A 23,557-nucleotide genomic window follows, 5' to 3' on the forward strand; every position below is an offset into this window, starting at 1 on the left:
TAGTACTGGAAATTCAAACCCAGAAGAACCCTCTATCTCTGAATTATATCCCCAGCATTTTTTTTTTTTTAAAACCTGAGACAGGTTGTCACCACATTGCCCCAGGCTGACCTTGGATTGTGATCCCCTGCCTCAGTCTCCCAAGTAGCCACCACACCCGGCTTGAACCTTCTTAACTCTTCAGTACACAGCAGTGGGGAAAAGCTTCCCCCCATTTGAGGTGATAAACTGAAGACTGGAGAATGCTGGATATACAATGCAGTGCTATAGTAACTCTCAGATTCCTTATTCCAACATATTATATGTCATTTGATCTTTTTTCCTGAAGTGAACTAGACTGCTTAGTACAAAGGTCAGTGGCAGCAAGACTACTGCTGAGGCCCAATTTAGCCTATTTAGGTTGTTTTTATTCTATCTTGACCTTTCCTTTGGCTTGACCCTTCCCTACTCTTTGCTAGACCTGTTAGGTAAAGAGAAAAGAATGAATAGACTCTGAAGACTGATATTTTTCTGACTACCAATTTATTGGCCATCTCCAGGCAACAGAGTGATGGTAGAAGGATGAAGATGGGGAGAATATGGGGACAGAATTGTGAATTTCATGTGCCCTGAGATCTGGGATGTCAAGCAAGTTTCATTTTTGGGGGGGTAATAGAAATGCTGACTAGACCTCTCCAAGTCAATCAAGTGGTCAGTAAACAGGTTCTTGGAAATATCTGGCTAGGTGCTCAGCATGGATATTTTTATCCTCCAGGACAGATGGTCAGAGAAAGGATTTCAGATACTAGGAGGGGAAGGAGAGTTAGGGGCGTGAAAACTGTGTTTTCCTTATATGGTTCTATGCCTAAAGACCCCTCTTTTCCACCTTCTCTGCCTAATTCTGACTTCTTCCTTCATCCATCCAGATTCACAGTTAATTCTTTGTCTCTTGTTTTGTTCTATTCCTGGTCTTTTATGTTTGCCTCACCTTTCAGCTACACAAACTTTGCTTTCTGTTTCAGACTCTGAGATGTTTTTACCTTCACATTCTTGTAGGCAGGGAGAGAGTGGTTGGATAGGAACCAACATTTCCTTTCCTCCCCCTGGAGAGAAGTGTATTCCTGCCTCAGAGGCTTCTCTGCAGTTCTACTTCCCCAAGCTGTCCTTCAGGAGAGCTCCAAACTCTCCTGCAACTTCATGCACCCCACTAACCCCAGATCCCAGGAATATAATTTAAGACCTTGGAAACACAGGTTTGGGTTTCATATACCTCTGGAAAGTACCAGAGATGTTTGTGGAAATTAGAGAGTTTGAAAATGGTGACAAAGTCTGACAAGGCAAATTTTGCTATCTCTGGTTTTGGCAAACTTTGTCACCTGGGAGTTGGAACTGCTGGGACAGAGGTAGATGGGCAAGCCGGGAAGTTCCTTTTCACTGTCAGGGAGGTCTGAAAATTAGGAATGGGGGTAGGGAAGAAGTGATGTTACCAGAGTTCCTAATTTGGGGCTTCATTTTCCTTTGGCCTTCTCTTTAAACTGGATATTCTTTTTAAAAATTAATTATTATTTTTTTAGATGTTGATAGACCTTTATTTTATTCATTTATCTATACGTGGTGCTGAGAATCAAACCCAGTGCCTCACACATGCTAGGCAAGTGTTCTACTACTGAGCCACAACGCTAGTCCCCAAACTGGATATTCTTTTATACCCCCAAACAGCTTCCTTTTCTCCCCTTTTTTTTTTTCTATAGCTTAGCTTCTCTGATATAACCCACTCTGCTTTGTGGGCGGGGAAGGGAATTTCTGACATAGGTGCTCCATGATTAATGGGAAGCCAGTGGGGAGATAGAACTGGAGAAAGGAGATTGCCCCATGATTCATGTTGCTCTTCCTGTTTCTTGATTTTAGCTGAGGTTGATGAACTGAAGCACAGGTGGAGGAAACTCTAAGCCAGAGGCAAATTGAAATTTTATAGACTGAACCAACTTGCAAACATTTAGAAACATACCAGTATCTTTCTAAAAATTAGAAACCAGGTTTTGGGAACTGGCAGTTTAGCTTAGTGGTAGAGTGTCTGCCTAGCATGCACAAAACCCCTGCACTGTCAAGAAATAAAACCAGAACAGATTCCATTCAAACCTACTGTCCAACTTCAAATTAATACCCATCATATTTGGTAACACCGAGTCACATTCTTTCATGCCATCAGTCCAGGAAAATTCTGATTAGCCATTTCTCACCACCCTCTACAGCATTATATTCACCAATTCGCTTCTTCCTACTGTCCAAATCCTATCTGCTGTTTAAATTTGTCTAGGGTTGTCATTGCTGCTCTAAGAATTTCCTCTGGGGGACTTTTAAGATTTGGGAGAGTTAACCATTCTCCCCAGGGCTCCCAGAGCAGTCCAAAGTAGACCTGCCACAAGCAAGAAATGTCTTTTTTGTGCTTATTTTGTTTTTAAAAATGCAAATTTTTATTTATACTACATAATATACTTGTGTTGATTTTAGTATAAAAAATAATTTGTCTACCACCAAGTCTTAAAAGTAAAACTGACACTCGGGAAGATGTGCCAATTGTATTCTGGACTCCAAATAGTCCTTACCATATCTTCCCATGAAAAACCCAATTTAAGCAACACAGTAGAAAGGCATAAGCAAAGAGAGACAAGAAGAGGCAGGCATGGAGAGAGATTTGAGAAGGGGCAAAAAAATTTTGTAAGACAAGAAGGAATGGGCCTGGGTGATAAGATCTCTTTCTGGTCCTAAGCCACCCCTCCTGGCCTGGCCCCATCCATCTTCTGAAATGGTTACAGACATCCCTGATGTCTCTGCACAGGTGTTAGAGTGGTAGCTCAGGATGGAAAGCAAGATCCAAAATAGGAGCCGGGCCAAGTAAGGGAGAGGTGAGGGACCAAGAGCAGCCAAGTATGGTCAGACATATGTCTACACGCCAGGAGAGAGGCTTGGGGAAAGGAAATGGAGTATTTAGAAAAGGGCTGGTCAGCATTTTCCCTTTCTCCCAGAGTCCATCTTTGTTTCACTTCCTCTTACCACCCTGCCAGAGAAAAATAAGGTACAGCATTAGCTTAGATGAGGGAATTTCCTCTCCATGATGGCTATATCTCCGACCACAGCGGAGCAAAAGAAGGAAGAAAACCAGGTTTCTTTCCCTGTCCAAATGGGACTTCACCTATTCCCTTCCAAGGTGAGAAAGATCTCAAATCTGTGCCCCTGACTTTGGTGGGCTTCTTCCCCTTCCTGCCCTTTTCAGAAAGACAAACGTAGGTCTAACTGACCTCCTCTTATTCTAATACTATCAAGGTTGTCCTCAGTGTAACAGTGCTAGACAGGACTTGGATATTTCCCCCTTCTTTACTAAACACCAAGAGAAATGGAAACACAGGATGGGGACCATTGAAGAAAGGGCAGAGGTCTAAGCTTGGGGAACATAGTCCATAGCTGAGGATCCTGAGAGGAAGGGGTGTTTGAAAGTGAAAAATAGTCCTAGACTCCAAGATCATAGAACATTGGTCAAGGTTCAGTCTGAGGAATTCCCGGATTCCTTCCCCAGCCTTTTGGGGTCCCGAGATAATAGCACTTAGCCTCTCAGTCCTGCAGTTAGGGATCAATCAGAGTCTTCCCACTGACTCCTGTTAGGGTTACTGCAGAACCTCCCTCCCTTTCAGGTTTCAAAAAGACAAATTTAGGTCCATTGGATTGGCAAAGGCCTTTCTGAGATGATGCTAAGAAACTGGGATTTCTTATTTCCTGATTTGTGATCCCAAATAACCTTGGGAAATAGATGGGACTCAATAGTGTAAAGGTCAGTGGAGAAAAGGTTACAAGTGGTTGGGCCAGATTATCTAACTGAGCTATTTCTGTCTAGCTCAATTATCTTCTCTGTTCGCAGGTCAGATGAGATATTTGAGGAGGATAGAGAAGACCTGCCTTGCCAGCCCCTTCCTCAGTTAGAAATCTTTAATAGTCAGCTTAATTTGAGTCCTGACTTGCAGATTGTGACCTTGAACTCTGGGATTTTCCCCTTTTTTGTTAGTTGTTGGAATTGCTGTTCTCCCTGCTTCTCTGGCTGGAAAGGCTCTTGGAAATGACTGGCTAGATGCCCGGAGGTATCTTTAGCCTGCCTAGGCCAAAAATAAGGTGGGAAAATCCAGAGGATACAATGTGTTCAGCAAAAGCCAAACACATTCTGCCTTTGTTCTCAGAACCATTTGAATTCTTGCAGGTGGATCAATATCAGCCCTACTCTGTGAGAGTCTAGAAGGGTTCCCAGAGGATATCTAGTCCAAATTCATATATCAGAATGAGGAAATTAAGGCATGGAGACTTGACATGATTTTTCCAGGGCACAAAACTATGGAGTAGTGAAGCTAGAACAATAAAATAGTGCTTTGTTGAATTGAGATGGCATTTCTTCCCTTGAACTTACCTCTCAACTAGCCTACGCCTACAAGCCACCCTTCCTTCCTTTCAAAGTTCAAACAACAATGAAAATGAATTGAAGAAAACAACTGTCTTTTCTTTCCTAAATCCTAAATCATGGGCACTCAATCACCCTATCTACTTAACTTCTGACTCTCCAATTTTCTTTCCTTCTTCTTTTTTTTTAGGTACTAGAGATTGAGCCCAGGGGCATTCTACCTCTGAAGTTAATCCCTAGCTCCTTTTAGTTTTTATTTTGGGACAGGATCTCATTAGTTGCCCAGGCAGGACATGAGGTTGAGATCCTCCTGTCTCAGCCTCCCAAGTCACTGGGATTACAAGCATGTGTCACCATGACCAGGTTGATTCTTTAATTTTCTTTGGTCTCCACTCCCATTCTAAGTTGCATGTTATATCAAAGTCTCCCATACAGGCCTCCCTTGAACTATTTTGAGTACCTATACCTGATTGCAGACCCAGTTATCAAGTTGCCTGCCAAAGTGGGAGAGGACCAGGAAGGTAAGGGATGGAGCATGGGTACAGAAAAATAAGATTCTTGTCATAGAACCTACCCTGCCTGGGGCCAGTGTGGTCCAATTTGTGACCACGGAAATAATCTTTTATTTTAGGCCCTAGCTGACACATGGTACAGGGCTGACAAGCACTGCCTGAGTCCTCTGCAAATGTTTCCTCAAAGGGAATGGTAGCTCTGACCCTGTCTACTTGGCTTTAGACTCTAGCCTCTGCCTGCCCAATAGTACCTATGATAAGTTGGAGAAAGGTCAATGGAAACAGTCTATCTTATGCGTGGAATCTGGGGAAGCTGCCGGGTCTCCTGTCTCTGGCTTTGTCTAACAAGATCACCTGCCAGGAAGGGCAGGAGGCCAGACAGAGCAGAGTTCAAGAATATTTCTGACACTTTGTCTTTGAAGCAGTACAACTGATCCCAAGTGGTCATTCCAACCTTTGTCCTGCTTTCCCAAGCTTTGTGGAAAAAGGATGTGTGTACGTGTAGAGGTACGTAGGGATAGGATGTTAGCCCTCCTCTACTATTTATTGTCCAGAATCTTTGTTCCTACTCTTTTAACTTCCCAGATTAGATTAGGTAGCATTTAGTGAGTGGTTGTACCCCCATCATAGATATAGAAATAACTGAGCATGGGCTGGGGATGTGGCTCAGTTGGTAGAGTGCTTGCCTTGCCTTGCACAAAACCCTGGGTTCAATCCCCAACACCACACACACACACACAAATAATAATAATTAAGCAGATTAGGACTTGTGGGGAGTGTGTAGTGCATGTCTATGTACCTGTACAACACAATATGGCAAAAGGAAGAAAATTCAGTGTCTTTTACTTTTATTTTCTGCTGAGCTCTCCTTGGTCAAAATCATAGGCTGAAATGTAACTATGGGAAACCCCAGTGACAGGTCCCTTAGCCCCTGACCCTCCTCCACTCATACAATACCTCAGGGAGCTAGAAAAGGAAACACATCAATCATCGCAAATTGCTCAATAACTCTGGAATGTTCTGTTTCTATTCCTGTTCCCTTTTTTATCTTCTTGGCTGCTTCTATCTTAACACTTACTATCACATTGAAACTAGACTTTTAAGGTGCTTCCCTCAATGGAGTCATAGCTCCTCTTCATAGTTTAGAAAGGGGTCAGAAATATCTGACCTTTGATTACCAGTCTCTACTTGGTGCTGAGAATAGCCTGCTTAAATGTAGTTGGGAAATTTCTTGAAGGTTCTCCTACATCCATCTTATGACTTTCAAATGCTCAGTACGGCCACAATGATAGCATCCCAGATATTTACGCTTGTTTCCTTATTCAGTTCCTATTCTGGACATGCAGTTTACCCGTGACTGTTGCATGGCAAGTGGCTGGAACCAATCAGCTAATCTAAGGCTTCCTCAGAAGCCAATCAGAGTCTAGGGAAGTGATCTCACCCAAGGGAGAGCTGTGTGGGTGAGAAAGCATCTCTCAGAGCTGTGAGTGTCCCTAAGTCACTCCCTTCCTCTCCACCCTCCTTACTTCCTGTAAAGCAACACCGCCTACCCCCCTCCCCAAAGAAGGGAATGAGACAGCTCACTGAATTCCACAAAAGGAAGGACCAAAAGAGAAACTGTAACTCAGTCACAAACTGGCTTCTGCAAGTGGAGATTACAATATTTAGGGAGCTTCTTCTGCATAGACATTCTTTTCAAAGCCCAGTGTTCAGGGACTAGAAGAGGACTGAGCATGCTGAATAAGAGTCAGCCCCTCCCCTCTCCCCACACTTGGCTTTCTTGACTCTCCCTACAAAAATAGCTATAATCATTCTTTGTAAATAAGGGCATGATCAAGGTCAAATGTGGGAAAGAGAGGGCCTGTGTCTTTGTGAACACAAGTGAACAGAGATGATCATGTACTTCTGGCCTGAGGTCCAGAATTCAGAAGCCAGCTAGTCTACGGGGAGTATGGACCAGACTCCCCACAGTCCTGCAGGTGAGTTTGTGAATATTCCTTGGCAGGGCTAGATAGTGAATATGTGTCCCACAGTGCAGGTGGGAGAGAAGAAACAAAGGACAAGAAGGCTATAAACCCCAGTGAACCACATTGGGCTCTTGACAGGTAGAGAGAATGGTTCAACCCAGCATCCCTTCAGCCCTTTCACCAGACATCATTCTGAAGAGAGACAGATAAAAACATTTTATTTAAAAATATAAAATTGGTCTTATTCTTCCTAACTGCTCCCACCCCCAATTATGTACACACACACACACAAAACACTAAAAATTAGGTAGGGGTATTCATACAGTTACCTCAGTTCTAACAACTTGGTTACTCTTTTTCTTTCTTTTAATATATTGTTTAGATGTTGACAGACCTTTAGTTTTATCCATTTATTTATACGTGGTGCTGAGAATCAAACCCAGTGCCTCACGCGTGCTAGGAAAGTGCTCTACCACTGAGTCACAACCCCAGCCCCAACCTGGTTACTCTTTCCACTGTCCTTTTTCCCTTCATTGATCCTTTTCCCTTTTCCCTTTACCCAAGAATCAGAGTGTTACAAAGTTTCAGAAGGGGAAGGGGAAAAAAGAATCCTATCTGTCATCATTTCTATCTCCAGAGGGCTGAATAGATAATGTGGACTCTGAGCAAATGATTTGTTTTATCCACAAAACTAAATAATATGGACAATTATTTTCTATATTCCAAATCAAGAAAAATATGAGGGTTCAGGGTGTTGTTTCAAGCCTTTCTTCAATATATAGCTTCATCCATATTGTCATCACTATCACCCCCAAAGTCCTCTCCATTGTCAAAATATGACATGATATAGTCAGTTTCCTGAAATGGAAAAAGAGAAGTAAAAGTCAGACTTGCTTTGGCATTCTCCTTCCTCCCTCTGTAACAGGACCCTTCACTCCCAATCACACCATTCCAAGCCTGGAACATCCCTTCTAGCTATAGTTTTGTTTTGTTTCTGTTTGTTTTTCCATAGTGGGGACTGAACCCAGGGGTGCTCTACCACTAAGCTACATTCCCAGTCCTTTTTATTTTGAGACCAGATCTTGCTAAGTTGCTAAGACCGGTCTTGAACTTGTGATCTTCCTGCCTCAGCTTCGTGAGTTGCTGGGATTACAGGTATGTGCCATAGCACCCAGCCTACACTTCATTTTTTAGTATAGCCTGGGGATAGATTAAGTAAAGGGAAAACCCTACCCTTCAGTGGCATTATCTCCTTTGGCCCTGTAACTCTCTGAGAAGAACATCTCCAGTGTAAAGAGTTAAGAATTCAGAGAGGAGGGGATGGGGAACTGAAGTGGAAGGTCCCTGTTACCTCTTCATGTTCTTCTTCATCATACTCCTCTTCTTCTTCCTCTTCCTTTTCTTCTTCTTCTTCTTTCTCCTCATCTTCCTCTGAAGTCACTTCTTCCTCCTTTTTTTCCAGGGTCTCATGTGAAGATGAAGAGACTCAGATTCAGTTCATAGAAGGGAAAAATTAAGGCAAACATGGGCCAAGGGACAGAGAATAAATCTAGGGCCCAGGAGTTCTCCATGGACATTTTTGCCTTACCTCTAATTTCTGTATTGTTTCTTCTTTATCTTCTGTGGTCTTCGGAGGCCTCTTGGGGAGTAGAATGGTGGTCCCTGGTGGGGGTTCGAAAGGTGAAGGGTCAGAAAGCACATTTTGCTAAGGTCAACTACACCCTTCTGCAGCGAACATGTCACTCTGCTGCCCTCATGTGGCCATCATGGCACCTAGCAACAACTCTAGGACTGGGTAGGAAATGGGAGAAAAGACCCTTTAGCTGATGGAAGAAACTTCTCCCTCCTTTTCCAGATACACTTACTCTCCTTTTGTAGTTTCCGGACTCGAATCTTTAGCTCTCTGGGTAGTCGCCGCCAATCTGGGAATAATGAAAATGTGAGTGTCAGTAGACCCTGCCTGGGGTCTTCAAGGAATAATGACTGCTACTTAATGGAGAAATGAGGGTTTTAAAGGACAGGAAGGAAGAAATGGGTGGGTCAAAGTTTCTCAGGACAAAATTGTGGTTTGGATGCCTCCTGAGGAGTGAGGGTTATTTATTAGATTTTTTAGGGACAAAAATCTTAGAGTGTTTAAAACATATATAAAGTTGTAGTTTGCAAATGCTATCATGGGGTGGTTTGCAGATCTACATCTGGGGTGGGGTGATCATTTGAGGCATATCAAGCATTTGAAAGAAGGGCAGTCAATGAAAGAGCTCACCACCTACCAGGGTTCCAATCAATGGCATTGTCAATTGGTCCTGACATCTGATATTTGTCTGAGTAACGTTCCACATCTGAAGGGTCAGAGGTCAAGGGTCAGAGTTTTATTTATTTCTCTCTTTTTTTTTTCCTTTTGTACTGGAGATTGAACCCAGGGGTGCTTTACCACTGAGCTACATCCCCAGCCCTTTTTTAGTTTTTATTCTGAAACAGGGCCTAAATTGCTGAGGATCTTGCTAAGTTGATGAGTTTGGCCTTGAACTTGTGATCCTTCTGCCTTAGCAGTCAATTCTGATTACAGGCACGTGCCACCATGCCTGTCTCCTCCATATTTTTTATTGGTGCATTATTGTTGTACATAATGGTGGGATTCATTGTTACATATTTGTATGTATACATATTATAACAATATAATTTAGTCAATATAATTTCCTAATATTTCTCCTTTTCCTACCCTCTTCCCTCCCCTGTTCCCTTTCTTCTATTCTACTGATCTCCCTTTGATTTTCTTTCTTCTTTTAAAGAATATTTTTTTTAGTTGCAGATAGACACAATACCTTTATTTTATTTATCTTTTTTTTTTTTTTTTTTTTTTAATAAGGTGCTGAAGATTGAACCAGGGCCTCACACATACTAGGAAAGTGCTCTACCACTGAGCCACAACCCCAACCTCTCCCTTTGATTTTCATGAGATTCCATCACCACCTTTCTTTTCCTTTTTTCTCTCTAGCTTCCATGTAAGGGGTCAGGGTTTTATCCCTTCAGAGCCCTTCAACAGGACTGTTTCTGAGGGTTCACCCCTTTTAATACTGAGAATGATCTACCTCCTCACCCCAACCCACAGCTCAGGGGGTCAGCTTCAGAGAAGACCCCATTACCCTTCTAACCTGCCCTTCTGCCACCCAAAATTATGACAATATTTCTTTTTCCCTTAGCTTAAAGGCACTACCATATTAAGAGATAAAGTGGTACATTGGAAAGTATACTGGGGAGCAAGAAACCAGTGTTTCAGTCTTTTTCTCCTGGCTAACAGGGTTAATTTAGTAAGTTTTTCACTTCTCTGAGCCCCAGTTTCCAAGACTACAGCAGAAAAGCATCAGTTGTCAATATATTGAAATATTGTACTTACATACCAGTTGGTAATTGGCCACTGTCCCAAGCCTTCCAAGCTTCCTTCTTTAGTTCCCCCACACCAATCTTCCTGTGACCCACTAGCCAAAGGGTTACTATTTTTACCTAGTAAGAATGCTTAAAGACCCAGCATCCTTCTGATTGTTTGGAGCTTCTTAAAAATTTGTTTAAAATGTTAATACCCCCCCATTTATATGTGTGAAATGAGATCTTAATACTTAACCTCCCATTGTCCCAAACTATTGTAAGGCTCAAAACAAATCACACTGAAGTGCATTTCACATACAGGAGTGATTACTCTCATCTCTCTAGTTAGTGTACTTCCTGTGGCTCCTCTAGCTCCCAGTGGTGCTGAGCACAGGCACTGCCCATGGGAGGTTCTCCAAACATGATGCTAGCATTTCAACTGACCTCTCTTGGGAACAGCAGGTCGGATGAAGTAGGGGAGCTGCCTCATGGCCCCTCGTAGCTCCTGCTTCAGTGCCAGGACATATTCCCCTTCCTCTCCTGAAGGTAGAGGTACTGGGCGGAACTCCAAGGGCTAAGGAGGCAGGAGCCATGGTCATTTCAGAGAGAAAATGCTGGAGTACATACTTAAGAGGGTTTCTATCCAATGTTCTCATTGAACAAGCAGAGGCCAAAAGAGAATGGGAAAACGACACAGCATTTTGAAAGCTGGGAAGCTGTGAGTATGAGAAGTAGGGTCACACACTTTTTTGGCCTGTAAAGCATCCCCTGTGAGTAGGAAGTATTGAGATGGGGTGTGTGTGGGGGGGAAGATGAGGATGATTTTATAATGGCCCAGGAGGAATCCAAGATCATGTATAGTCAGACTAGGGCACATGGGAGTCACGGGAAGGGAGGGGAAACACTCACGGGGAAGAGTGGAGAAGGCTGTAGGGTAGGTGGGGGTAAAGCATCCCCCTTCCCAATGCCTACGGCCTCCATGTTGAAGGTCAACTGGCCCCGGCCGCGACCCCGGCCCCCACCCCGGCTGGCCATGGTGGAGGGGGCCTGGATAGTCAGAGATCCAGTGAGAAAAACCTGATAAAAACAAAAACAAAGAGAAAAAGGAGCACAATAGAAGAGTCAGGAAGCCAAAGAGGTGCAAGACAATCTTCTCTCCCTGACACTTGAAAAGTCAACGTCATTCAACAAATTTTGACCAAGAGGACACAATGCCAGGCAGGGTATTTCTGGAAATATAAACGTGGATGAGACATAGTATCAATGGGACAGATAAGTTTAGTTATTCTAATTGCTGATTAAATCTTTGGATGAAACTTTCATAAATCCCTAAGACAATTTGGTGTATATCATTATCTGTATTTCTACATATAATTTTTGAATTCTTTCTTTCCCTGGTCTTCAAGCTTAACCAAGTCTGAATTTAATCTACTGGAATGCATTTCAGCAAAACATTCATTAAGTATTTAACATATAAAAGGTAGTGTGCCAAGCACTGTGGGGACACAAGAATGAATCACCAGAGGAATCTCATTGTCAACCAGGGGAAAAAAGACATAAAAATTATCTTCTTTATTTATATATTTATTTATTTATTGTAGTACTGAATTGAACTCAGAGGCACTCTGCACTGAGCTACAACCCCAGTACTTTTTATTTTTTATTTTAAGATAGTTTTGTGAAGTTGCTCAGGATGGCCTTAAATTTCTATCTTTCTGCCTCAGTCTCCTGAATAACGGGGATTGCAGGCATGTCCCACTGACCCCAGCTCAAACTGATCTTTTTGAATAGCACTTGGAAGCACACAGAATCTAGCCAACAGAAGGACTCTTAGAGGTCATCTAATCCAAACCCCTCCCATTGTACAACTCCACTCAGTAAATCAGTATTCGGTTTCTAGTGGTATTTTCCTTAAGAGCAGATATACATTCTTCCCCCAGGTAGTTCCTACCACTGTGAATCAACTCTGATGAATCGAAAGTTTCTCCTTCTACTGGACTGGACTCTGCCTCTTGCTATCAATCCGGAGGAGTCAGTCACAGGTAGCTAGGATGGGGAATGATATCTCAGCACCAATAAGCACACTCAACACCCAGATCCTAGTTTCTAATACCATTCTCCCATGAAAAGAACTAGAGCTCCTAGGAGAAATGGCTGAATCTAGGAATGGGCAGGAAATAAATAAGATGAACCAGGAATATCTCAAGGTGCCAGAAAGGAAGGAAGTGTTCGACAATCACACTCACATATTGATGGGGCTGTCAAAGGGGCATGAGAAACAATGAAAGGAGCTCTTAATGGCCAAAATAATTTGAGCAATGATATAAAGTCATACTGACTTGTAACCCCAAAGTATAAAATAAACACCCACGAATCTGTAAGGGCATAAATGACTGAATAAATTAATACATGGGGGAAAAAGGACAAATCTCTCATGCAGAATTTCAAATAAATTGTGTACATACTCCACTCAAAAGGGGAGAGGAACATAACTCCCCATTCCTTAATTGTGGACTACATATAGGAAATTTTGTCCAAAACAATTTGGAAAGCTAGAGTGTGGGGAGTAACTTTACAATAGAGAGAATGGGCAAGTATTACTTCAGTCAGGCAACCAAGATCAACATCATCAATTATAATCACGTTGATAGATGTACCCCTAATATGATGTGATGAAATGGTACTTTTATCTCTGTGATTATCCTCTCAAAACCCCATAACCTCCCTAGATGCAGTGGTGCACACCTGTAATCCCAGTGACTCAGGAGGCTAAGGTAGGAGGATTGCAAGTTTGAAGTCAGACTCAGCAACTTAGTGAGACCCTGCCTCAAAGAAGAAAATTTCAAAAGGTTGGGGATGTAGCTCAGTGGTAAAGCACCTCCAAGTTTAATACCCAGTATTAGAAAAAAAGAAAATAACAACAACAATGGAACAACTCATAACCTCAGTCTAATAAGGAGAAAAACACCAACTTCCAACAGAGAGTCATCCTACAATACACCTATCTATTACTCCTTAAAACTGTCAATGTCATCAAAAACAGGAAAGTCTAAGAAACTGTCACAACCCAGAGGAACCTAAGGAAACTTTACAACTAAAGTAACATGGTATCCTGAATGGAATCCTGATATATGAAAAGAGCATTAAGTAAAAACTAAAGAAATCTCAATGAAGCATGGGCCTTGATTAATAATAATATATCAATATTGGTTCATTAATCATAACATGTACTACACTAATATACAATGTTGGTAATAGGGGAAACTGTGCCAGGTAAATATGGGGAACTCTAGATACTACCTGCTCAGTTTTTCTGTAAATCTAAAACTTTTCTAAAAATAAAACCTACTTCATTAGAATAAATGAGCACCAATTTGAAATTCACCAAAAGATTAGCTGATAAAAAAAGACAAAATAGTATGTACAAAGTTATCTATGTTGCCAAAAATACAGACAGACAAATAAATTGAAAAGTTGTTCTTAAAAGATATACACTAAAAATTAACACTGATTAATTTGAAGTGATGGGGATTTTTGTTTTATTTTCATTTTTGTCATGTGATTTTAAGTTTTTTCTCAATACTGAATACTGTGTTTGTAATGATAAAAATGTTAAATTTTTTAATAAATTTAAACATACTTACATACTTGTTAAGATTAATAATCTGTAACTGGAAGGAAAAGATGGGGAAATATGTCTGGGGAATCTGGAAAGTTTTAAGCCTAATGGCTATAAAAAATGTGAGAAAAATAATTATAATCTGTTCAAAGAGAACACATTAGGGGAGAGAGGGTGTTGTGGAAACTGGAGAGAGAATAAGAATTTCTCACTGTATCTTTAGCCCTTTCAAGGGAAAGCACGCTGACCAGTTGGTTTAGGGACCCTTCTACTTGACAGATAATTCTAGCAGAGGAGGTGGGAGTTGCATTGATTGCAAAGCACTGAGGAGTCAAGAAAAGGCCATGAGCTGGGAGGTTAGGCAAATCTGACTCCATTTCCACTTAAATGAGTGCCCTTGAAGGATGCTGGGGAGGAAAGGTACAGGGAGAAGACAAAATTTTATTTACTCTAGGCTATAAACTGGTGGCTGGACACTATAAACCATCTCCCCATTTAGTTCAGTAATCTACAAGGGGTGTTTACTTCTTTAATATTGTGATGGAGCTAAATTCTTGAGGATATTTAAGGTCTCCCATAATTTGGTTCCAGTCTGCTCCCCTTTAACATGGACCTTCTCTGGTGCTTACCCTTGTACTCAGCTTTCCCCAAATGACAACATCTCACATATGCTATGCTCATTTCCACTTATGTACACCAGTGTATTGTGGTGGACGTTATTAAAACGAAAGTTGCAACAAAACATACAGAAAAACATTAGCAAACACATGAAAGATTAGGAAGGCAGTAACTGTAGTGACTAAGAACATGGATTTGAATCCCAGTTTTGTCATTTCCTAGTTATATAAATGTTGGCAATTTATTTAGTATCTCTAACCTGTTTCCTCATCTATAAAATGGGGATAATGAATACTATAACCTTAATTCACTCAGTAAATATTTATTGAACACCTATTATGTACTAGGCACTTTCCAAGTGCTAGTAATATACAAGTGAGCAATATGGACCACAAACAATACAAAACAAAATTGCTGCACCCATAAGGTTTAAATGGAATTTATATTCTGGTGGAGTCATAAGCCTATGTATGGTATTTCCAATTTGTTTGTTTGTTTACGTACTGGGGCACTCTACTACTGAGCTAAATTCCCAGCCCTTTTTATTTTGAGACAGGGTCTTATTAAGTTGGTAACTCTGGCCTCAAATTTGCAATGCTCCTGCCTCAGCCTCCCATGTAGCTGGGATTACAGGTATGGACCACCATTCCTAACCTGTAAATGATATTTCAACCCATAAAACTGTGTGAGCTCCCTAAAGGAATTGATCCAGGGACTGAGCCCGAAGGCACTCGAATATTTACAGTTGGTATATTTGTCATAAATAAGGTAAGAAGTTAACATTGTTATTAAATTATAACTCTTGGGAATACCAATTAAAAAAAATCCCGACAGAAAAAATGGGCAAAGAAGATGAACAGGCAATTGACAAAAAGAAAAAGTCAATAAAACCTCTCTGCATCTATCAAATTGACAAAGATGTAATAAAGATGTAAGTAATACTTAGCCTATTCTAAGTTTTTTTCCCCCCAGAAGAACACTCTCATACCTCAATGGAAAGACTATAAACAATCTTTCAAGGGAGCAATTTGACTACTTCAATCAATAGCCTTTTAAACATTTATATTCTTAATGCAGTAATCCTACTTTTAAAATTTATCCTAAAGAAATCATCAGATAGCCGGGAGTGGTGGTGCATGACTGTAAGCCCAGCATCTCAGGAGGTTGAGGCAGGAGGATTGTGAGTTCAAAGCCAGTCTCAGCAATTTAGCAAGGTCCTAAAGCAACTCAGCAAGACCCTGTCTCTAAATAAAATATAAAAAAGGACTGGGGATGTGGTTCACTGGTTAAGCACCACTGGGTAAAATCCCTGGTTACCCTCCCCCCCAAAAAAAAGATATACAAAGATGTTCATCAAAGAACTACTTATGGGAACAAAAATTTTGAAAAAATCTCAATGGTCCAGTAATAAATAAACAATTAAAAAACTCAAATAACTATTTTAGACTATTGTATAGCCATAAAAATCACAACTTCAAGTAATATTTATTTATTTTTTTGTGGTGCTGGGGATTGAACTCAGGGCCTTGTGTATACGAGGCAAGCACTTCCACCAACTGAGCTATATCCTCAGCCCCTCAAATAATATTTAAAGGCAGAAAAATGTTCACAATGTAGAGCGGGAGGGAACAATATAAAGTTCTACCTATTGTATTGCCTTATTTATGTATAAGATACATATGTATGTATATACACACATTTGTGTATGTGTATATACACACAAAGGAACTGAAAAACATAAAAATATTAATATCACGTAACATTAGGGCTGTGAAATAATAGACATTTTTCTTTATATATTTATATTTCCAACTTTTCTGGAATAAATGCATATTACTTCTATAATCAATAAATAAGAGGAATGATTTGCTTATAAGAGTGCTATAACTAGGACAGATCTCCTTTCTTGATAAAGGAAGTGTAGCATGTGTTTCACTGAGCTACATAGTTGTTATTTAGAATATCTGATATTGACTGAATATCAAAAATGAAATGACCTGCAAAGAAAGATAGGGAGTTCTTTTACTAAAGAAAGGGTCTGGGTGTGTAGCTTAGTGTAAGAACGTATGCTTAACATTCATGAGGACCCCCCCCCCCAACACACAAAGATTTTTACATAGAAGCTGAGTAACAATTTATTAAATAGGGTTTATCAGAAGAAGGATGCATGGCAAGAGTAAAGAATTCACTATGATTCTCATTGTCTAGCATTTTTCTGGCATATAGTAGCTGCTCAATAATATTTGTGGAATGGATACATGATTTCTGTAGTCTTTCCAAATTTGAGACCTTGTGACGCATAAAGACTTCCCTCCAGTTTTCCTGGCTTTCTTTCTTCTCTGGATTCTGAAAGCAATTATGAAACGCTAATATTATGAACCACTAATTTAAGGGCCCTTAATTACATACTGCATTGTCTTTTATTGTTCCCTAATTACATAAGGAGTTTAAATTCTGCCTCCCCAAGAGTGCTAGTTCCCAGAAATCAATTCCGTTCAGTTAACCCTTATAGGGCACTATGTATTAAGTACCAGAACCTGGTACCTACAAAATCTTATAATCTAAGAAGAATAGAAACACTATAAGAGAGAGTTCACACTAAGTATCCTAATAGAGATATGCATAAAATGCTATCATCAGACTGGGACAAATAAATTCTGCAGGAAAGGCAGTCCAGGAAAGCCACAGGTAGGAGGTAATATTTCAGTTAAGCCTTGGTGGATTTAAAAAAAAAAAAAAGTTAGGCTCTTAGGGGAAAATATTAGTAGATTCATAGGAGGCTGATGCCGCAGCAAGGAGTCATAGATACAAGAATGGGTCTTTTTCACTTTCTGCCTTATCTTTCTCCCCAGTGAATGAATGAAAGAAAACTTACGGTTCTCTGCTATTTGATCAATACAGCAATGGGAGCCCAGGCGAGAGAAGATAAGGATCCAGAAGGGGGGAGTGATCCAACAGGCTGCGGGAAAACGTCGTCGGTCTCGTAGTCTGGCCGGGGTGAACAAGTTCTGGAAGTGTGGGACCCAACCAGGTCAGTCACCAGGTCCGAACCTTACCTGCAGCCCCTCCCCCACACGGAGCCCACGTCGCGGCCAACTTGAAATTTGCTTGTCTTCCTCAAACCGGTGGCGTTCTGAGCCCGCCTCCCGGAGCTCTGGATTGGTGGGTTCTCTCGGCCAATCTAGTAGGAGCGAGGGAGGGAGGTCCGCCCTCTTGAAACCAAGAAGGTGAAGAAGGGAGGGAGAGAAGCAGGCAGCCGGAACTAAGGGTTGGGAAGCCGGGCTCAGGGAGGGAAGTGGCTGCAGAATTACCAGGGGTCAATTATTTCCGTCTTCTCCGCAGTTTAAGGAGCTCCTGGCTAGCAAGAGTTCTCAGCGAGAACCTCCACTCATACCTCATCGAGAGACTGTTGAGGAAGGCCCCCAAGGGAGGTCGAAAAAGGAGAGCTTTTACAGAGAAATGAACCCCAATGAAATCTACTCTTTAGGAATCAGTCTTTTTGACTCTGACTTAACTGTTTGGCCTCTCCTCCATTACTCCAACCTTCCCTTCAATCCTAACCCATCTTTTCCAGCACCGCCAGTGGACACTTATTTTTCTAAAAACGTATTTCTGTGGCTTGCTGTCAAGTCTATGAAAAGGTGGGAAGAGGGTTTGGGGAAGGATTGGGAATCAGAGAAGCAGGGTTGGGGAGCCAGGGCAGAAGCCCTGTTTTCTGCATTTTCTACTGCTTTCTAGCTCCTCCAAGCCCCTTGGTAAAGGGGGGGGGGGGGTGTCGGGTAGGGTGAAGGAGGAGTCCTACTTTCACATAAGACAGAAACCAAGGGAAGGGGATCGTAATGGTGATAGAATATAGAAGTCAGTCCAGAAGAATATCCCAGATGTCAGAGAAGATGGCCCATAGACTGGAAGGCAGTAGGTAGGTGTAGTGGCAAGGACCATCTTTGGAATAGGGCAGAAACAGTTGTGAAGCTCTGGAGAACTTACTTAACCTTATTATATCATATTTTACAAGAAAATAGTAGCTCCCATCTTAAAGAGTTGTGAGGAATTGGAAATATGGTATGTAAGGCACTTGGTACCTAGTTGGCATCAGTAACTAGTAAAAATGGATAATTATCCTGTGAATATTTTTCTCAGGAACTTTATTTTTAGAATCTTTGGGCCTCCAGCCTCTGAATTATCTAGGACCTTGGTGAACTCTCCAAATCTTTAGAATTTTTTCTCATCCCCCACTTCATTTGGTGTCTTCCAGCTGGACACCAACTCATTCCTAAAATATGCAGATGGAAGCTATGGTAACCATGGAGACAGGGCAGGTGGCAAGGAGAGGCAGAGACAGTGAGAGAGACCAATAGTGACAAACAGGAAGAGGGAAGACAGTGATTCGGACAGGGACCTTCAAACAACATGGAAAAATTAGTCTAAGGAAGATGGAGAGCAAAGAGATACAATGAGAGAGGGTGCGTTACAAGCTTCGCCCTTCTTCCTGTCCCTTTCCTATCTCCCGCCCCCGCCCCGCCTTCCACAAAGGGGAAAGAGGCATCTGGGAATGACCCTTGCCCTATCTAAAAATGCCCTGGATATCCACCTTCTTCACGTGTATCTAGGAGATCTAAACAGGGGAGCTGAAATCCAAGTTTCTCTGTGATGTGTATTCTGTTTCGGGAGGACTGGAGTGGAGCTGTGCTGCTATGTCTGATTCCAGGCTGGACCATGTTTCCCTGACATTTAAACTACAAGACAGCCGGATTCTCTCTGCAGTGTGGACGCTGATGTGGATCTAAATCGCCTCCCTCCATCCCTTTGCATAGTGTGCCATATGCCGTGTGTGGTGGCAGTCAGGTCTGGTGCACAGGAGCACATAAACATATCAAGTGGAGATCTTCTGAAGCTCCGCAAAGAATCCGAATGCTCCCTGTATGGGTCGCAGAGGAGTCCCCTAAGGAACGCTTACGTTTGTTAGGACTGAGGAGAGGTCCGCTGAGAAAGGGAAGTCAGGATTGCAGCCTCTTAGGTTTTTCAGGGTTTATGTGTGCATGGGTGGGGAGCGGTTTGGTGCCGACGCCCCCACCCGCAGAGACGCGGCTATAAATAGCACAGCAGAGCTCCGCCCCCCCCCCCCCCCCAGCTTCTCTCCTCCGGAGCCGGCGCGGTGCCCGGGGCGCACCGGGAGGAGGGACCAGGATCCGGCGCCGGGGCGCAGATACTGACACCAAGGGAATCCAGGTACCCCCCCTACGCCATATGAGCCCCCAGGAACTCGGCTCCTCCATTCCAGCTGCTCCATGGCCCCGGCTTCAATCCTGGCCAGGCAGAAATTCTGCGGACATTCAGGTATCTTTTTGGGTTCATAGTCTAGAAGGGAAAAGAGCAGGGAGTGATGGGGGATGTAGCAGGGGCAAAAAGAAATCCCGAATTACTCCTCCATCCCTTTTAGGTCTTAAACGCAAGCTGTTTTCCTACCCCTACTTAATTTTAGGGGTTGTGGCAACCTAAAAGAGATTAGGAATGGAAATATGGGTGTGACTATACCGGTGCATGTGTGTGGGTGGGTGGCGTTCAAGCATCCTAGAAAGGGGGATTCCAAGTATGGTTAAGAAAAGGGGGATGCTGGAAAGGTCTGATAAGCCGAGGGTTGAGGGTGGGGGTGCAAATATCCCTGCGCGTGCACGTACATATTTGCACGCGCGCCCATCCTTCGGTGCGGGTGCATCCTTCCCACCTCCTCAGGCATGCGCTAGGGGGAAGGGGCGGCTCAAAGGCCTGAATTAGAGGAAGGACTGTGTGCCTTGGAGATCTCCCCTGCCTCCACACCCGGTGCCTCCATCGGTGCCTCAGTTTCCCTGCTGAAACTGTCATTAAAATCTCTCTCTTTCTCGCAGGGATAGGCTTCACCACTGAGACCTCAGGTCTCGGCCAGCCACAAGCCCCAGATCCCTAGCCATCCTCCGCAGGTCCCAGTCCCGGTTTTATCGGTGCTTTCGCCCCAGCCGCAGCTATGCTGCACACGGAAGGACACGCTCTTCTTCGGGCCGTGGGTCAGGGTAAGCTACGCTTGGCCCGTTTGCTTCTGGAGGGAGGAGCATACGTGAATGAGGGTGATGCCCAGGGGGAGACTGCGCTAATGGCGGCCTGTCGAGCCCGCTACGACGACCCCCAGAATAAGGCGCGCATGGTTCGATACCTCCTGGAGCAAGGCGCAGACCCCAACATCGCAGACCGCCTAGGGCGCACCGCGCTCATGCACGCTTGCGCCGGGGGTGGGGGCGCCGCAGTGGCCTCGTTGCTCCTTGCCCACGGTGCAGACCCCTCAGTCCGAGATCACGCAGGCGCCTCGGCGCTTGTTCATGCTCTGGACCGCGGGGACCGTGAGACCCTTGCCACGCTCCTGGACGCCTGCAAGGCCAAGGGCACGGAGGTCATCATCATAACCACAGATACCTCGCCCTCGGGCACCAAGAAGACCCGGCAGTATCTAAATTCCCCACCGTCCCCAGGGGTGGAAGACCCTGCTCCCGCCCCTCCTAGCCCGGGGGTCTGCACGTCGCCTTCGGAAATCCAGTTGCAAACTACAGGAGGACGAGGGTTGCTATCCCCTCGCGCCCAGGAAGAAGAAGAGAAGCGGGACGTATTTGAATTCCCTCTTCCTAAGCCCTCTGATGACCCCTCCCCTTCTGAGCCGCTCCCCAAACCACCTCGACATCCCCCCAAACCACTCAAAAGGCTTAACTCCGAGCCCTGGGGCCTAGTGGCTCCGCCTCAACTGGTCCCTCCTGCCGAAGGGAGACCGGGGATCGAGCGCTTGACCACGGAATTCAATGGCCTGACCCTGACTGGTCGACCCCGTCTTTCCCGACGTCACAGCACCGAAGGCCCGGAGGATCCTCCCCCTTGGGCGGAAAAAGTGACTGCAGGGGGTCCTCTCTCTCGCCGAAACACGGCGCCCGAGGCTCAGGAGTCTGGTCCCCCTTCAGGGCTACGGCAAAAACTGAGCCGCATGGAGCCGGTGGAGCTCGACACCCCCGGACATCTTTGCCCTGACTCGCCTGAGTCCAGTCGTCTGTCCCTCGAGCGTCGCCGATACAGCGCCTCCCCGCTGACTCTCCCTCCAGCCGGCTCGGTTCCCTCCCCGCGCCAGTCCCAGGAAAGTCTGCCAGGGGCAGTATCTCCGCTGAGCGGACGGAGGCGGAGTCCCGGGCTGCTGGAGCGGAGGGGCTCGGGGACGTTGCTCCTGGACCACATCTCACAAACGCGGCCGGGTTTCCTGCCCCCGCTGAACGTCAGTCCCCACCCCCCAATCCCCGACATTCGCCCCCAACCTGGAGGTCGGGCGCCTTCACTGCCTGCCCCTCCCCACGCCGGGGTGCCAGGCTCTCCCAGGACCAAGCGCAAGTTGGTGAGACGCCACTCCATGCAGACTGAGCAGATCCGCCTGCTAGGTGGCTTCCAAAGTCTAGGCGGGTCAGGGGAATCAGGGCGCTGAGATAAGTGGGAGGAGCCAAAGAGGGCGGGGATCAGACTTTGATGGGACAGGTTGGAGAACCAGCTCTTACGCATACCATGGACACAGGGATCTCTTGCATGTGCTTATGGCACGATGCACGTACACATGGGTAAACGTGTCCACAAGCACAGCAAACTTACTAGCAAGGAAGGATAAGTACTCTGTTTACTGGTTATACAGACATAAGAAGTAATGCCCTGGTCTTTTCACATGCATGTGGGATTACTTGTACCCACAGGCACAGCACACCAATAAACACACAGGACCACTTGTGCTAGGGTCCCAAACTCACTTGCATTTGTTCAGAAGCAGTAGGGACCCCTACTTATGGATATTCTCCTATATCTTTGCCCTCCTGCAGAAGCAATCCCTTGCTTTCCATGTATGCCCTGCAACACAGCCTATCATGATTTTGCACACTCTACTCATGAATTTTCCACTCCATTCTGCAGGTCTTGCTTCTCTCTCCTTGCCTGGCTCCTTGTTCACACCCTGCTTCCAACCCCAAACACTTTTCAGGATATCTTCTTCACTCTTGTTGGGGTTCCTGCAGCAACTCTCAGTCTCAGTTCTGCTGCTTTCTTTCCAGCTTTCAACTTCCTACTTTTTATTCCCACCCTGTTCCCTCAAACTCTACAACAGGTTGTCTCATTTTCCCAAGGGGTGGATCATGGGCTCTAAGCTGCTCTACTGTCTGTCTGAGCTTATGAACACTCCCACAGGTAGAACTGGGGAGTAGCTCTAAATCACTCCTCACTCCACTCAACATATCAAATAAATGTGTTCAGAAGTCTCTGTTTTGTCACTTCTGCCTGGAGATATGGGGTGTGGGTAATAAGAAAGTGGGGGGGGGTGATACTTATTTATAGCTACAATGATCCAGGAGAATACTTAGAGGTTATAGCTACCTTCTTTGCAGGAGACCAATTGATTAACTAGTTGATTGCAACAGAAAAGGCAAGTGTCCTGAAGGTTTTAAAGCATTTGACAGACTGTCATTTCCTCCAGTCTCCCCTGTGTAGAAATCTTACAGAGTCCCTCCCTCCACCATCAACAGATATATTCCAGTTGATAATTGTCTCCTTTTCTAGCTTCCTATTTCTTTCTCACTCACAGTTTTTAACTCAGGGCTTAATTTTCATTTCACGAGGTATGTTGCATCCATTTTCTTCTACTTTTCGCTTCTATGAGCTATCTTTTAATTCTGAGTCACTGTAGGAGAGATGGGGGCAGGGGCAGTTAGTAAAACTTCACCTAAGTAAAAATGGTATATAGTCAACTGACAAATGGTGTGTGGTGTGTGTGATGTGTGTCCATGTGTGGGTAATCAGAGGAATCCAGACAGTCTCTATGAACAAGGGTGCCTTTCTTAACCTGTTCCGTAAATTTCTCAGTTTGCTGGGTTTTCTGCATATATTTGGGCTTTTTCTCACTCCAGTGGGATTAAGGGAGACACCCACTCTACTATCTTACTCTCTTCCTTAGAATTGGTGAAATCAGAAAATTACCCAACAATGTGACATGGTGAAAAGATGAAAATACTGGGAATCA

At 43.9% G+C, this 23,557-nt stretch overlaps 2 protein-coding genes across 10 annotated transcripts; one reads left to right on the forward strand and one right to left on the reverse strand.

Moving 5' to 3' along the window:
- Nucleotides 1-7,100: 7,100 nt before the first annotated feature.
- Polr3gl (RNA polymerase III subunit GL) lies at nucleotides 7,101-21,969 on the reverse strand. Of its 9 annotated transcripts, XM_047543536.1 has the most exons (10): nucleotides 21,822-21,969; nucleotides 20,687-20,898; nucleotides 17,375-17,507; nucleotides 11,172-11,339; nucleotides 10,707-10,836; nucleotides 9,170-9,238; nucleotides 8,765-8,821; nucleotides 8,488-8,561; nucleotides 8,251-8,364; nucleotides 7,101-7,757 (listed from the first exon to the last, which is right to left on the reverse strand). In XM_047543536.1, exons 4-10 carry the CDS (start codon nucleotides 11,295-11,297, stop codon nucleotides 7,671-7,673), a joined length of 657 nt encoding a protein of 218 aa, XP_047399492.1. In that variant the 5' UTR covers nucleotides 11,298-11,339; nucleotides 17,375-17,507; nucleotides 20,687-20,898; nucleotides 21,822-21,969; the 3' UTR covers nucleotides 7,101-7,670. The 9 variants fall into 9 exon arrangements, with proteins under 9 accessions (XP_047399492.1, XP_047399530.1, XP_047399510.1 ...); XM_047543574.1 differs by lacking the exon at nucleotides 20,687-20,898 and having other exon boundaries at nucleotides 21,822-21,947; XM_047543554.1 differs by lacking the exons at nucleotides 20,687-20,898; nucleotides 21,822-21,969 and adding an exon at nucleotides 19,714-19,853.
- Nucleotides 19,648-22,799, forward strand: Ankrd34a (ankyrin repeat domain 34A). Its single transcript, XM_047543303.1, has 2 exons — nucleotides 19,648-19,836; nucleotides 20,385-22,799. The coding sequence occupies exon 2, from the start codon at nucleotides 20,501-20,503 to the stop codon at nucleotides 21,983-21,985; it is 1,485 nt and encodes a 494-aa protein (XP_047399259.1). The 5' UTR covers nucleotides 19,648-19,836; nucleotides 20,385-20,500; the 3' UTR covers nucleotides 21,986-22,799.
- Nucleotides 22,800-23,557: the final 758 nt, after the last annotated feature.

This window comes from Sciurus carolinensis, chromosome 1 (genome assembly GCF_902686445.1).
Source record: "Sciurus carolinensis chromosome 1, mSciCar1.2, whole genome shotgun sequence".
NCBI lineage: Eukaryota > Metazoa > Chordata > Mammalia > Rodentia > Sciuridae > Sciurus > Sciurus carolinensis.

Bases quoted from the DNA above. Each gene is read 5' to 3' on its own strand.
- Ankrd34a (XM_047543303.1), top strand. From the start codon at position 20,501: ATGCTGCACACGGAAGGACACGCTCTTCTTCGGGCCGTGGGTCAGGGT.
- Polr3gl (XM_047543536.1), bottom strand. From the start codon at position 11,297: ATGGCCAGCCGGGGTGGGGGCCGGGGTCGCGGCCGGGGCCAGTTGACC. The intron at 9,239-10,706 runs GTCAGTTGAAAT...CTGACCCTTCAG, and splicing joins ACCTGCTGTTCCCAAGAGAG to ATGTGGAACGTTACTCAGAC. The intron at 7,758-8,250 runs GTAACAGGGACC...TTTCCATTTCAG, and splicing joins ATGAAGAAGAACATGAAGAG to GAAACTGACTATATCATGTC.